Source organism: Protopterus annectens, chromosome 1.part0 (assembly GCF_019279795.1).
Source record: "Protopterus annectens isolate FY-2018-M chromosome 1.part0, PAN1.0, whole genome shotgun sequence".
Lineage (NCBI taxonomy): Eukaryota > Metazoa > Chordata > Ceratodontiformes > Protopteridae > Protopterus > Protopterus annectens.
In genome coordinates this window covers 292,265,500-292,278,689 of record NC_056725.1, presented here as the reverse complement: position 1 = coordinate 292,278,689, position 13,190 = coordinate 292,265,500, and the positions used below count along the sequence as shown (strand labels likewise).

The window sequence follows — 13,190 nt, the reverse complement described above, 5'->3', positions numbered from 1 at the left end:
ATCTCCGCTGAGTGGCCAAGGTAAGACCTCCAGCACCCTCTCTGTCCAAACAGTGCTTTGTGTCCCTGCCCAAGTGGCTGACACAGACACACTTTGAGATTTGATTGATATACAAACACACACACACACACACACACACACACACACACACACACACACACACACACACACACAAACACACACACACACGGAAAGGCTGGCCCAGGTTTACTAGCTGTTTCCCCTTCTGCCCAGACTATAAGGTAGTATCAGCTGCCACCAGCCACCCTTCCTTATCAGCTACTATAAGGCCCTTACCAAAGGGTGTCCAATCCTACTGTGTAATGTTAATATTATCCAAATGGCAAGTGTGACCAAGACTAAGGCTATTTAGGAGTGGCCTATACAGTGTCACCAAATACATATGCCATTACTGTAAGAGCTTAAATATCTCTAAACAAACCAGCCACAATTAAAAGGTTTAAATATATTTAATAATAAATAATAAAAGAACAAGACAATACTGAAACAACACAGTAACTACAGAGTTCAGAATCACAGGAAATATTTTAAAACGACATTGCAGGACAGTCTGAAATGAATACAGAAAACATCTAAACTAATCTTTACTATATTCCTATCTATATCTAAGAGAAATTACTGTCCCCTAGTTACTTACTATTAGCAAGACTCAGGCAGAAGTGCTGATGAGTAGGATGTTTCTAGGCCCAAAGACAAATACAGAATGCAAAGTCTTTCTCTGAGAGAGTTCTTAAATTTTTATCAAACATTACTTCTGGGTCAGCTTTGAATGGCATCACTCTTTGTCACCTGCCTTCAGTTTCCAGGCTACACAAACTGAACAAAATTTTAGCATCTCTGTTTGAGAAGTACATATTTCTTAGAAGTTTGCCTAGAACTGGAAGTTGTAAAACAGTTAAACACTTTTCCATTTTAAACCTAGCAACTATTTCAGTTTCAAGGCAATAGGAAAGCCTGTAGCTGTAGACATTGTGTCTGACTGCTGCACTGAAACTGAGATAACAGAATCATAAAACAATTGCCACTTATTTTCTTGAAAGTTTGCAAGTTTACTCTGTATGTTCCAGCTTCTACTATTAACACATACATTTGTAAAGGTATATAGTTTATATACATTGCTGTTCTTTTCCAGTAGGGTACAATGTGGTTACATTCTTGAAGCTTAGTACATAACATACAGTTCAGCACACACTTCTGCACCAGTAGTTTAATATACACATAACATATAGTTCTCTAACTTTTTTAAGACAAGCATATGAATCATATTAATATTCACAAATGACATATAGGTTCATAGGTTCATACTAGGCTATCTGCCCTAGGGCATTTATAAGCCTAGCCAGAATGTGTTTGGCTTTCGCCACCCATTTTAAATTTATTTTGCTATGCCCTTTTTTGAGGTTAGTATACTGTGCCTCTGTCTAACAGTGACACAGAAGTGATACCCGGGGTAAACCTACGATCTCCCATCCACTCATCAGGATTCCTCTTGAAGAGAGTCAATGAGGGACTCTGCCTAACCTGGACTGGGATTTTATTCCAGAGTGAAGGGAGCCTCTGGGTTATGAATCTGTCCCTCCAGCATGTCCTATTTATTTCAGTGCTGAGGTTCAAGTCTCGAGCGCGTAGCTCGATGGGATTTGGATTTTCTGAGGTGCAGCATGTCCATTAATTCGGGTTGGACATGGCTTTATATGTCAGGCACAGATCGCCTCTGAACAGGCGGTATGTCACTGAGTAGAGCTGGAGTTTCTTTAACCGGGCAGCATATGGCATCTGTTTGAGCCCTTTGATCCTCTTGGTGAGGTACTTTTGGGGTCTTTCCAGTTGCTGCAGGTGTCTGGTAAGGTACATCCCAAAGGGCATTGTACTCAATTATGGGCCTGATGAGGGATGAGTAAAGAGGCACGATGACCTCCCTGATCTAGATGTGAATCCCTTCATGATTAGATGGGCTATATAAAATGTTTTTCTAACCACTTTGGCCACGTGGTTGTCAAATGAGAGATTGCTATCAACTTGGGTCCCCAGGTCCCTAATTACTTCTTCTGTACTTAATGGATTACCACCTATGTGGTAATTTGTGGGCACTTTGTTTTGCCAAAGGGATGACTATACTCTTTTGGCATTTAGCTTGAGGCCATGGCTCTGGCACCAGTTGTCTGTTTCTATGAGGCCCTTTTGGAGGATGCTTGTGTCAGCTGGAGAGTCGATTATGGCGCCCAGTTTGCAGTCATCTGTGAACTTGGTCAGCCACAGTCCTTCCGTGTTGGCCTGTACCTCCGAGAAATATATACCGAACAAGAGAGGTCCCAGGACTGAGCCTTGTGGGACACCACTTGTAACTGGTTTGGAGTCTGACATGGCTCCAGCAATTCTAACCATGTGGGTTCTGTCCTTTAGCCAGTTTGCAATCCATCTAGTGACATAGGGGTTTATATTTAAGCTGGTGAGCTTATCTATAATGCCCAAGTGGGGTATTGTATCGAAGGCTTTTGCGAGGTCCAGGTAGGCTGTGTGGACCACCTTCCCCTCGTCAATGGCCTTGGTGACTGTTTCAAAGAAATCAACCAGGTTTAAGAGGCAGGATCTGCCCTTAACAAAGCCAAAATGGGTAGGATCCAGTGTCTGTAGGTCCCCAATATCTTTATTTATGAGGTCCATGATGATCCTTTCCATAGCTTTGCAGACCAAGCTAGTCAGGCTTATGGGGCGATAGTTTCCAGGATCCGTTGAGGCACCACCTTTATGGAGAGGGACCACTGTTGCTGTACGCCACTCTTTGGGCACATATCCTGTAGTAAGGCTAAGATTGAACAGTAGTTTTATGTTTGGGTTTAGCTCTTCTTGGAGTTCATGTAGGACGCAGCCCGGGACACCGTCTGGTCCCATTGATGCAGATGGCTGGGCTGGCCGTGTCACATTTCTATATAAATTATATTAATATTTTCAAGTGACATCTAATTATTTACAAAATTCCAGACAGCTGGACTGGCAGTATTTCCCCGGTGTCACACTATGCGTTTGGTTGTTATTTTATGACCCAATTTACCAAATAAAATTGTCCACAAATCCATGCAGATGTTGTAGGATAAATATTTTCTCAGCTGACTTTGAATATGGTATGATGTTCTCTTTAAATGATGAATAAGGCCATTTGTAGTAACACTATAAAATATGCAAATGATCAGAAGGAAAGTAGTGTATATCATATAACAGAACTGTAGAAATTAGAGTAATAATAGTAATATTGCTATGTATAGCATCTGTTTGTATTAATATGTAGGGGCATCTGTATTAGAGCAACACTATTGATTATATCGGGATTTGTTTTTGTGAAATGAATAATTGTTGGTTTTAATATGTATCAAGACAACTGAATGCTGAAGTTATTAATAAATTGAACTGAACCAAACTGAAGTGTCATGTATCTCCATCTTCTTCATATCCTGTGTTCACACACACACACACACACACACACACACACACACACACACACACACACACACACACACACACACACACACACACATGCACACATGCACACACACACACACACGCAGATGCACACAAGCAGATGCACACATGCACATAGGTCTCTCTAGCCTTGGAAAAATGTATTTGCTTCAAACCCTTCACAAATAGTCACAAAACATAATTTCAGTTTAATTTAATTTATTCATTTTTAATTGGTTCAGTAGACTATTCATCATGGATCATTTTCAGACATGTCCTGGACTGCAAAGAAGGTTAAATGTCATACATATGTACAACGTAATCAGTCAAGTAACATGTATTTTGGAGGAATCCAGGCTACCCAGCAAAACCCCACTCAGCAGGGAAAACATACAGTCTTTACAGGCAATGAAACCCCAAACCCTGGAGTGGTGAGGTAAACATCTTTATCAATTGAACTCCCATGCTGAGCTCCAGGCTGTTAAATTGACTAACTACACTGCCCTTAATTTCTGCAAAACAACTTTAGAAGTCTTTGCGATGCACTAAATGTTAATTACCATATAGGGATGGTGCTGACGGAATCTTCTTCCCCAAGGAAAATATAGGGCACTAGCCTTCCTTTAGTTATCCTGGAAGGGATTTACTGTTAACACTATAAGGAGTAATGCAGATATACATAGATGTGCTGATTATATGGCCCAGGTTTAAACACATGAGTGCAGAACAACACCCAGTGCAAGTTCACAGACTGGTATTGTGTACAGGTACTAAGATGCAGATGACCCACATTTCATTAGTAAGCCTGGCACTGGAGAAGCCAGTGATGGAGGGAAAGGAATGATGAAATCGAGCCTTTTTACCTTTGGAGAGGTTTGGGACATGTATTCCTATATGCACACTTCACCTACAATCTTTAAAGCAAGCCACAGTTGGACAGAGGTGTCTGCTTACTAGGTGGCATGCCTGTGGGTGTAGCATTAGTCATGAAAGTGGGTGACAAGCCCCCACAATACCCTACTTCACACCTGACCACTGGGATCTTGAGGTCATGCAAATAGGAATGGCTGGGCCTGGATGGCAGCCATGCCATAGCTGTGCTGTCATCATGCAAAGGGGAATGGATGGGCAATATCTCTTGAAATTGTGGATGGAGAGTTAGAAGGTGTAAAATGGAAAAAATAAATAAATTAATTAAATTAAATCTTGCACCTCGGCCATGGGCCAGCTAATTATATAGCAATCCTTTTTCTCTCTGGAAGATATACGAATGTTGATTGGGTGTCTGATATTCTGATAACAGAGACTGATTATAGACCAGGGCCTGCAGCTTTGAAAACACATTATCCTCTCCATTAGACTGTTGGACATAGGTTCATAGGTGTGTACTAGGCTAATGGCCCTGGAGCCTTTACAAGCCTAGCCCATAGAAGTGCCCTGACATTGTGCCACCCGACGGTAGAGCCACTGGAGTGATCCCCGGGGTGAACTTTCTATTTCCCATCCACTCATCAAGATTTCTCTTGAAGAGGGCCAGTGAGTTGCTCTGCTTGACATGTATGGGAAGTCTATTCCAGAACATGGGCAGTCTCTGGGTTATGAACCTGTCCCACCAACATGTTCTGTTGATTGTGGTAATGAGGTTGAGGTCTCTGGAGGGTATGGTGCGGAGGGATTTGGATTTCTTTAGATGTAGTATTTCTAACTGAGATAATTAATGTATCACTGTAGTTCTGTTTACTTTCCATATACAAGTCACTTAATATTCCTCATATACTGTAGAAAAATAACAATGAGTCAGTTGTTTTAGTACCACTTCAACTCACGAGATGTCAAACCCTGATGTGGAATTGGATTATGTTCCAGAACCGAGGATACCACGCAGAAAAGAACAATGGACAGCTATGCTGAATGATGAGTTTAATCCTTTATTGGCTCTGGACCTTAGAGCACCGAATGGTAATCCAATGGATATCAATACAGATAATCTAGATACATTTAATTCTAAGCTTAAAACCTTAGAAAGTGATCTCTATAAATTTCAGCGCCTGAACTGGCAGAGAAAACATATGGAAGCATGCATACGTTTTAAACTTGTTCCCCGAGGCATGCGAATACTCTGTATGCCAACTTATGGAGACACCCACCCTATCTTACTCAAAAGATGGCAAGAGTTAAATTTAGAAACAAGTATGAAGTACATTCAGTTATTGATTGATTATTTTACCCCAATGGAAAAAGAACTGTTAAATAAAATTAATTGTGTACAACATGAGTTAAATGACAGCTTTCCTGATGAACAATTTCAACAAAGAATGGACAATTTATACAATCAAGTTAGCTCCTATGCTTCACGCTTACAGCAAACTAAACATAGGAAGCTACAACGTGATTATCAAGACTTCCTTGTAGGGAATGTATTCATTTGGCCGAGGAGAGAACCACCTCATACTTTTCCACGCACACAGATTTCAAATTTGGCGCCACATGATGACACACTAACAGCGCCCGCTACTACCGGTTCTTCTGTTCCTGTACTTGCACGAACTGGTCAAGAGGATACCTCAGGGGATAATTTTACCACACCACCAGAGGCTCCCATCATAGTAACACCAACAGCGGTTACCTCAACACCACTTCCAAACCAAGAAGCGAACCGTATTAGGACGGCTCAGAGGAACCCAGGAGCCATACCGAAAAACAGCACCAATACTGTCTCTTTTTTACCTTATCCGATAAAGAAATTTGTTCCAATGAGAGAACGTCGGAACAGCTGGGACAACAGGAAACGCAAGTTATCGGAAGAAAACGAAGCCTTCCAAAGGAGGCGACAAAAACAGTAGAGACTCAGCTTTTTTTCAATATGTCAAGGTATGTTTTATCTTTACATGATCAAGAGCTATTAAATAGAGGGCTGTCGTTCATACCATCGCAGGGCAGCACTCTCTCTGACTTATTAATGGACCTCAGAATGTTCGGGCGCTCTATAGCGCTGAAAATATTTTTTAAATCCAAATCTTTTGAAAATGACATTAATGAAACAAATGAAGTATTTTTATTTAAGAGAAAAAGTTTGTTTTCTCCTATAATACCTGGACATGTTGATTTATTCATAAAACTTTGTGAAAAAGATATGTATGAATATTATACTAATGTAAAGAAAAAATGCATGTACTTTAACATGTCTAAGGAACTACAGACTTCTTTACACGAGTTAACACACAATTCCTCTATAGTTTTTAGGCCCGTTGATAAGGGAGGTGGGGTAGCCCTTTTTGATAGAATGACTTATCAGGCTTTAATGTTGAATATGTTAAGAGATGAAACTACCTATTTGGAAATAGATCAACCAAAAATGACAAGAATCATAGCTGGTATTAAAAATGAGATCTACGATCTCCTCATGTGTGGTCAAATATCACAAGATCTGTATGAATACTTCTCTATAGAAAATCCACAGGTTCCTATAATAAAGGGACTACCAAAAATGCACAAAGAAGTCTCACCCCCACCATTAAGACCCATTGTAGCCAGCGAGAAATGGGCAACTGAAAAAATTTCAGTTTACCTGGAAAAGACCATGAGACCACTGATAAATGAAATTCCAAGTATATTAAAAGACACGTATCAATTATTGGATTCTTTAGATTCCCTTGACAAAACATTGGTCAAAGGAGAACATTTACTAGTTACTATGGACGTAAACAGTTTGTTTACCTCCATACCTAATACTGAAGGTATACAAGCAGTAAGAGAACTGCTGATAGCTTTCCCATGTTTAAAAATAAATGACATTATTTTAATCTGTCAACTTTTAGACCTAGTTTTGAGCAATAATGTGTTTGTTTTCGAGGGGTGCCTATATTTACAAATTTCAGGGGTGGCCATGGGCACCCCTTGTGCAAACACGTTTGCAAACATGGTAATGTATAAATGGGAAAAAGAGCAGGTTTTCACCCATCCTTCATTTAGAAAAGTTATGGCCTACTATCGTTTTGTCGATGATATTTTATTAATTCGGGAAGGTTCGACAGAAGAATTTTACGTTTTTAAAAACTATTTAGAAACTACAACATCCTTTCTTAAATTTACAGCACAGGTGTCGTATGAATCAGTTAATTTTCTGGATGTGACTTTAGACATAAGAAATGGTAAATTAACATCTACCCTTTTTAGAAAAAGCTGTTGGAGGAACACCATACTACGCTACGACAGCATGCATCCACGATATGTATATAAAGGCATTGTTAAAAGTCAGTTTACCAGACTATTAAAAATTTGTAAAGACACAACAGATTTGATCTTAGAAGCAGACAAGTTAGAACGTGTCTTTTTAGATAGATTGTATGATGAAAACCTAGTAAGAACAATCCGAGCACAAGTGCTAAGGGACATAGAGATTCCAACACCAACACCAAAGACATATGATTCTTATAGAAGCAGTATTAAAAATGTTCCTTATTCCTCAGGAAAACTAAGTTTCATCACAACCTTTACGAATGACAGTTGTAACATTAGGGAAATAATAAATAATAACTGGAAGGTTTTAATGACAGATGATTTTACACAACAATTGGTAGGAAAAAGTGCCTCATTTTACATATAGGAATAACAAAAACCTTAAAAGATTGCTCTGTGATAAGCCTAATGACACCAAACCAAAGCTAAAAGAAAAGGTAGGAACTTTCCCTTGCAACAAGTGTAATTATTGCAAGTTTATTACTAAAGAACAAGTATATACGCATCCAGAAACAAAATACACTTTTAAACCAAGATTTTTAGCTACATGTGATAGTTCAGGACTAATTTATTTAGCCACTTGTGTATATTGTCCTGCATTCTATGTTGGCCTTACGAAGCGTAAACTTAAAAATAGAGTCTATAACCATATATATGATATAAAGAAATCTAATTAATTGAATGCTCTGGCCAAACATATACAATGTTTTCCAAGCCATTCTTTTGTATTTAGGGTGTTAGAGATTATAGAATCCAACAGTAGAGGTGGAGACTACATGAACCTGCTAGAATTAAAAGAATTGAAATGGATACTGAGATTGAAAGGGCACCACCTTCCAGGTTTAAATCTTTATGTTTCCATCAAACCTCACCTTAATGCACGGAGATGAGCTTCATTCACAACATAAAACCACAATATAGTAAAAAAATAATACCTTATATATGGTTGTTTTTCTCTCTATACCTGTACTAAAATAGTCTAATAAGTTCTAAGCTCCTACCTTGGCTCATATGTCTATCTGTTTTCTACACAGATATGTATATATAATCAGTTCCTTAATTATTATTTGATACATTTTTCATTTTTTATCTGTCATATGAAAATTGTTCTAAAATTGCTTATTCATTTATTATTTTTTGTATTTTATCTGTATAATCAAAGTTTATATATGTAAATAATATTTATGAAGTCAACTTGATATGAATTACAGCAAGTTAGGTTTCACATATTATATTTTATATCTGTGTATAAACTAAAAGTTCCCGTTTAACATTTACATAGACAGGGAGTGTATTCCTTTAAACTGCAGTACATATTCTTAAACCAAGGTTTTTAATTGTTGTTTAGTAATTAGCTTATTGAATTTAATTGCTATTAAATGATTAAAGTGTTTTATATCACTATATAAGAACATACTGCTTTGTCAGTATATTCATGGTCTGAGGAAGCGTACTGAAAGGTACGCGAAAGCGCTTACCAAAATAAACATCTGAATTTTAATTTTCTACAATCGTGTTGAGTCCGAAGTTTGTTTGTCATATACTTCAATTCGCTTAACCAAGGACTCTTTGTTGCAGTGGTCTATTGTTTTACTCATCACTGTAGTTCTGTTTACTTTCCATATACAAGTCACTTAATATTCCTCATATACTGTAGAAAAATAACAATGAGGCAGTACACCTTCTTGTGCTAAATATTTGACTAAACAGATTTGTAAGACTAAATGATGTAACTTTAGCATTACACTGACTGTATCCATTGTTCATTCTGATTTATAGGAGCAGCTAATCTTTTGCTGAGTCCATTGTCTGAATCTTACCTGTTGCCAGAATTGACAAGATATGACTGTGAGGTTAATATTCCAGCTCTTGGCAACTCAAATCTTCTTCAAGGAAGTGACCTACTCATAGCACTTGACCAAGCAACCTAAGTAGTTCTGCAATAACAGCTTCAATTTTTATCTGTATTTTTACAAGTAGAATATCTGTATAATCGATATATCTTAAAGATTTAAATGTCAGACATGTCCATGTCAACACATAGTGGCCTTTTTGAAGTTATTTGATATCATTCAGACATAAAAATGTCTAACTGCTGTAGTAATTTCTCTGTTTTAATAAAGATCCTCTTCTTCTTTGAAACATTTTATCTTACTTTTATATCTTCACATATTTTGTTCTCATCTTTCTTTTCTGAATGCTGCTGCCTTGAATTCTTTAAGACAGTGAAGATGTGTATGTGTGCGTGTCCATGAAAATATGCATGTGCACTTTTTAGGATAATTGGAATGGTCACATGCTGTCTATAAATGTTTGTTTTGCCCCCACACACACATTTGTAAGCGTTCATACACACACACACACACACACACACACACACACACACACACACACACACACACACACACACACACACACACAAATATACACACATGCACATGCTCACACAAAGAATTAAGCTACTCTACCAAAATGTCTGTATTATGCTAGTAACTTTTCTTTTTTCAAAGACAATTCTCATATTTTTCTTTCTTTAAGTGATGTACTTTGCCATTAACTGTTGCACTTTTTGTACTTTTTGCTATCATTAGAAATAAAATATAAAAGAGAAACTGCAATATATGTGGATGTATGTGAAAAGTTGCACACTGTAGCATTCCTTGAATTGTCCTTATTTGGTGGCTTTTTTAAACAAAGTATTAAGCTTTTTAAATTTTGTACTGTAGGTGTTTAGTATTTATCTTGTATTGGTACTTAGTAATACCTAAAAACAGAAATCAGAACGGAGTCCTGTTCACATAACCATCCTTTATAATCATCTTATTGTCACAGTAGGCAATTACTTATTAAATGTCTCCTGTGTGGAATGCAGATATGTGGAGGGCAACAGTGCAGGACAAAACTAATATTACTGTTTGGAGAAATCCGTTATGTCTTCTTTTGCATTACATTAATCAGTCCACAAATGTTTAACTTGGTATCATTTAAGAAAAAAATATACAACTATATATATTTTTGGTTTATTTTTAGCAGTGTCTGAACCACCTTTTCAAAAAAAAAAAAAAGATATTCTGTCATATGTTGCCTTTAATTCTTTGTGGTCCCTGAAGTGCAATAAATTCACCGAACAGCTGTTTAACAAATATTGTTTTGATAACCATGTTACAATGGAAAAACTTCTTTTATAATAGTCTTTTAGCTGGAAAGTAGATGGGTTTCTCTGTTATGTCAAGCTGCTAAATAGTCTACAAAAGTCTGTAAAAGAATGTTGAGTAGAAGCTAATGACAAACACATAAACACACACACGTATGTATGTATATGTCTATATATATATATATATATATATATATATATATATATATATATATATATAGACATATACGTAGATATACGTAAACTGTGCCTTATAAGTAGGCACACAAGCTTATAAATCCCATTAAAATATACTTGTGTGGAGAATTCTCAGATTCTTTTATGACCCTGCATGGGCTTCTTTACATGTGATCAGTGGCCTGCAGAAAAAAAAATGAATGGCATAACACCAAATACTTTTTCTCATAGGACATCATTACCATTGCAATTTCTAATTATGTGCCAGAATTGTTCACTTCTTTTCGGCAATTTGTCCCTTCTTTGAGTTGATGTGAGCATAGAGTTGGCATATATAAGTTCAGGGGAATGTGGGGAGGCGTAACCCTCACATCAGAGGCGTGCAAAAAAAGCAAGGAACAAAGGAGTTTGTTGCCCTTTTGTATTTTGGACTCTTTATTTGTTGTTCTTTTGGAATATCGACTTTCAAGAAGTCGATATTTCATAGTGGAATCCCCTGCATGCTGCTGGCAAGGTGTTCAAAATAGTGGTATTTGAAAAATATGTACTGTAAGGCATAAACAGTTTACTTTAAACTAATAGATACATGTTTAAGAAAATCTGAGGCCCCAGGCCAAGTAATTAGGCCACAAAGAAATAATATTGTAATTGTTCTGTGAGTGTGGTCTATAACTTACTGGTTAGATATATCATTAAGAGATCAAGAATTCATCTCTGAAATATCTTGTGTCTATTTCTAAAAGGGCTGAACAGGTGTTTTCTTCATTCACCATTACAGTGGGTCAGTTTGGTTAATTAACTTGTATTCAGCTGAACTGCCAGGAGAGTGAAGCGTGAGGTTCCACAGAAAGAACCAGAACTAAATTCACTCATACTTAATAGCATAGGTCATTTTACAATTTTAACAATTTTATGGTGCACTGAAAATCTGACTGCCATGCTTTATTTTATATTTTTGCATTAAGGTCAGGTTTAAAAGTATTGAAATTAAAATATTCCAACATGCCTGAAAACTGTAGATATTTTGTTATGGTAGTTTTGACAGGTGTCGAAAATGTAGAGTGACAGTCAAAATGGAGGCTTTGTGGATTAGCTTTGGTGGCTTTGTAGTACAAAATGCCATAGCATGTGAACATTTGATGTATTTCTGCTGTTTGTTTAAACACTGGCAAGTTCCTTCCTGCTGTCTTGCAGTTAAAGGAGACAGAAGTGTACGCAGTCTTCTAAATAATTTTAGTAATACTGAATGTCTACTGTTTAATCAAAAGTATAGATTTAACTTCCATTTATCTCCTGTTGCTAAATATTTTTAACATTGCTGTTGTTGTATGGGTGTATTAATCTAAGAAAATGTATTTTGACACTGATACTTTATTAAAGCTTACTGATTCTACATTGCTTTTGACTCTTAATTGTTTACCATGCATTTATCATCTGCTGTAACACTTGTAAACGTCTGAGTATTTATTAAATTATTTATAATAAATAAATTGTTGTGCTGCTCTTTGAAAGACTTACAGAACAACTAGTATTCAGTGCAATAAAAGAAATGTTTCAAAACAAATTGAGTAGTAAGGAAATCATCTAACCAGCAGAGCAATGCTATTTTTATAAAGGACACATTCTTTAACTAATTGTTTTATTGCAGTTTGGTGTACGTTCTGTAAAAAAATGCATAAATGTTAGCTATTATTTGGTTAGCGAATGACTGTGGTATCAGATACACGAGAATAGAGCTATAAGTAGGACATGGTTAAGGAGCAAGCTACCCATGAAATAAGCTGTTAAAGGGCATGATCAGCAGGGACCAATGAATGACCAGCAGGTACCAATGAATGACCAGCAGGTACCAATGAATGATCAGCAGTTGCCAATGATACGGGAGTACAGTAGCTTTATAAATGAATGCCAGTACTGCTTTTTGCAGTCATAACTGAAGAACTCAGTTTGTGAGTCTGAGTTAGTAATTGTAGTAAGCTACTTGCTCCAGCCAGTTGTAGCAACTTCTTACTATAGTTACAGGGCTGCAGAAGAGTTTTTTTCCTTTTTGGCCCTCAACTTGAGAAGGTCTTTTTTTCTGGTTTTGGTCCTCAACTTTAAGTTGGAGGCACCAGTTTGGAGAAATTCACATGGCATCAGATAA

The 13,190-nt window shown here is 37.1% G+C and overlaps 1 protein-coding gene across 1 annotated transcript in view; it reads left to right on the top strand.

Moving 5' to 3' along the window:
• EPAS1 (endothelial PAS domain protein 1) overlaps positions 1-12,440 on the top strand; it is a 1,067,454-nt gene extending 1,055,014 nt beyond the window's left edge. The window contains exon 16 of the mRNA XM_044059908.1: positions 9,496-12,440. Within this exon, the coding sequence (XP_043915843.1) occupies positions 9,496-9,647 (152 nt within the window). The 3' untranslated portion in view covers positions 9,648-12,440. The remainder of the gene's footprint in view (positions 1-9,495) is intronic.
• Positions 12,441-13,190: the final 750 nt, after the last annotated feature.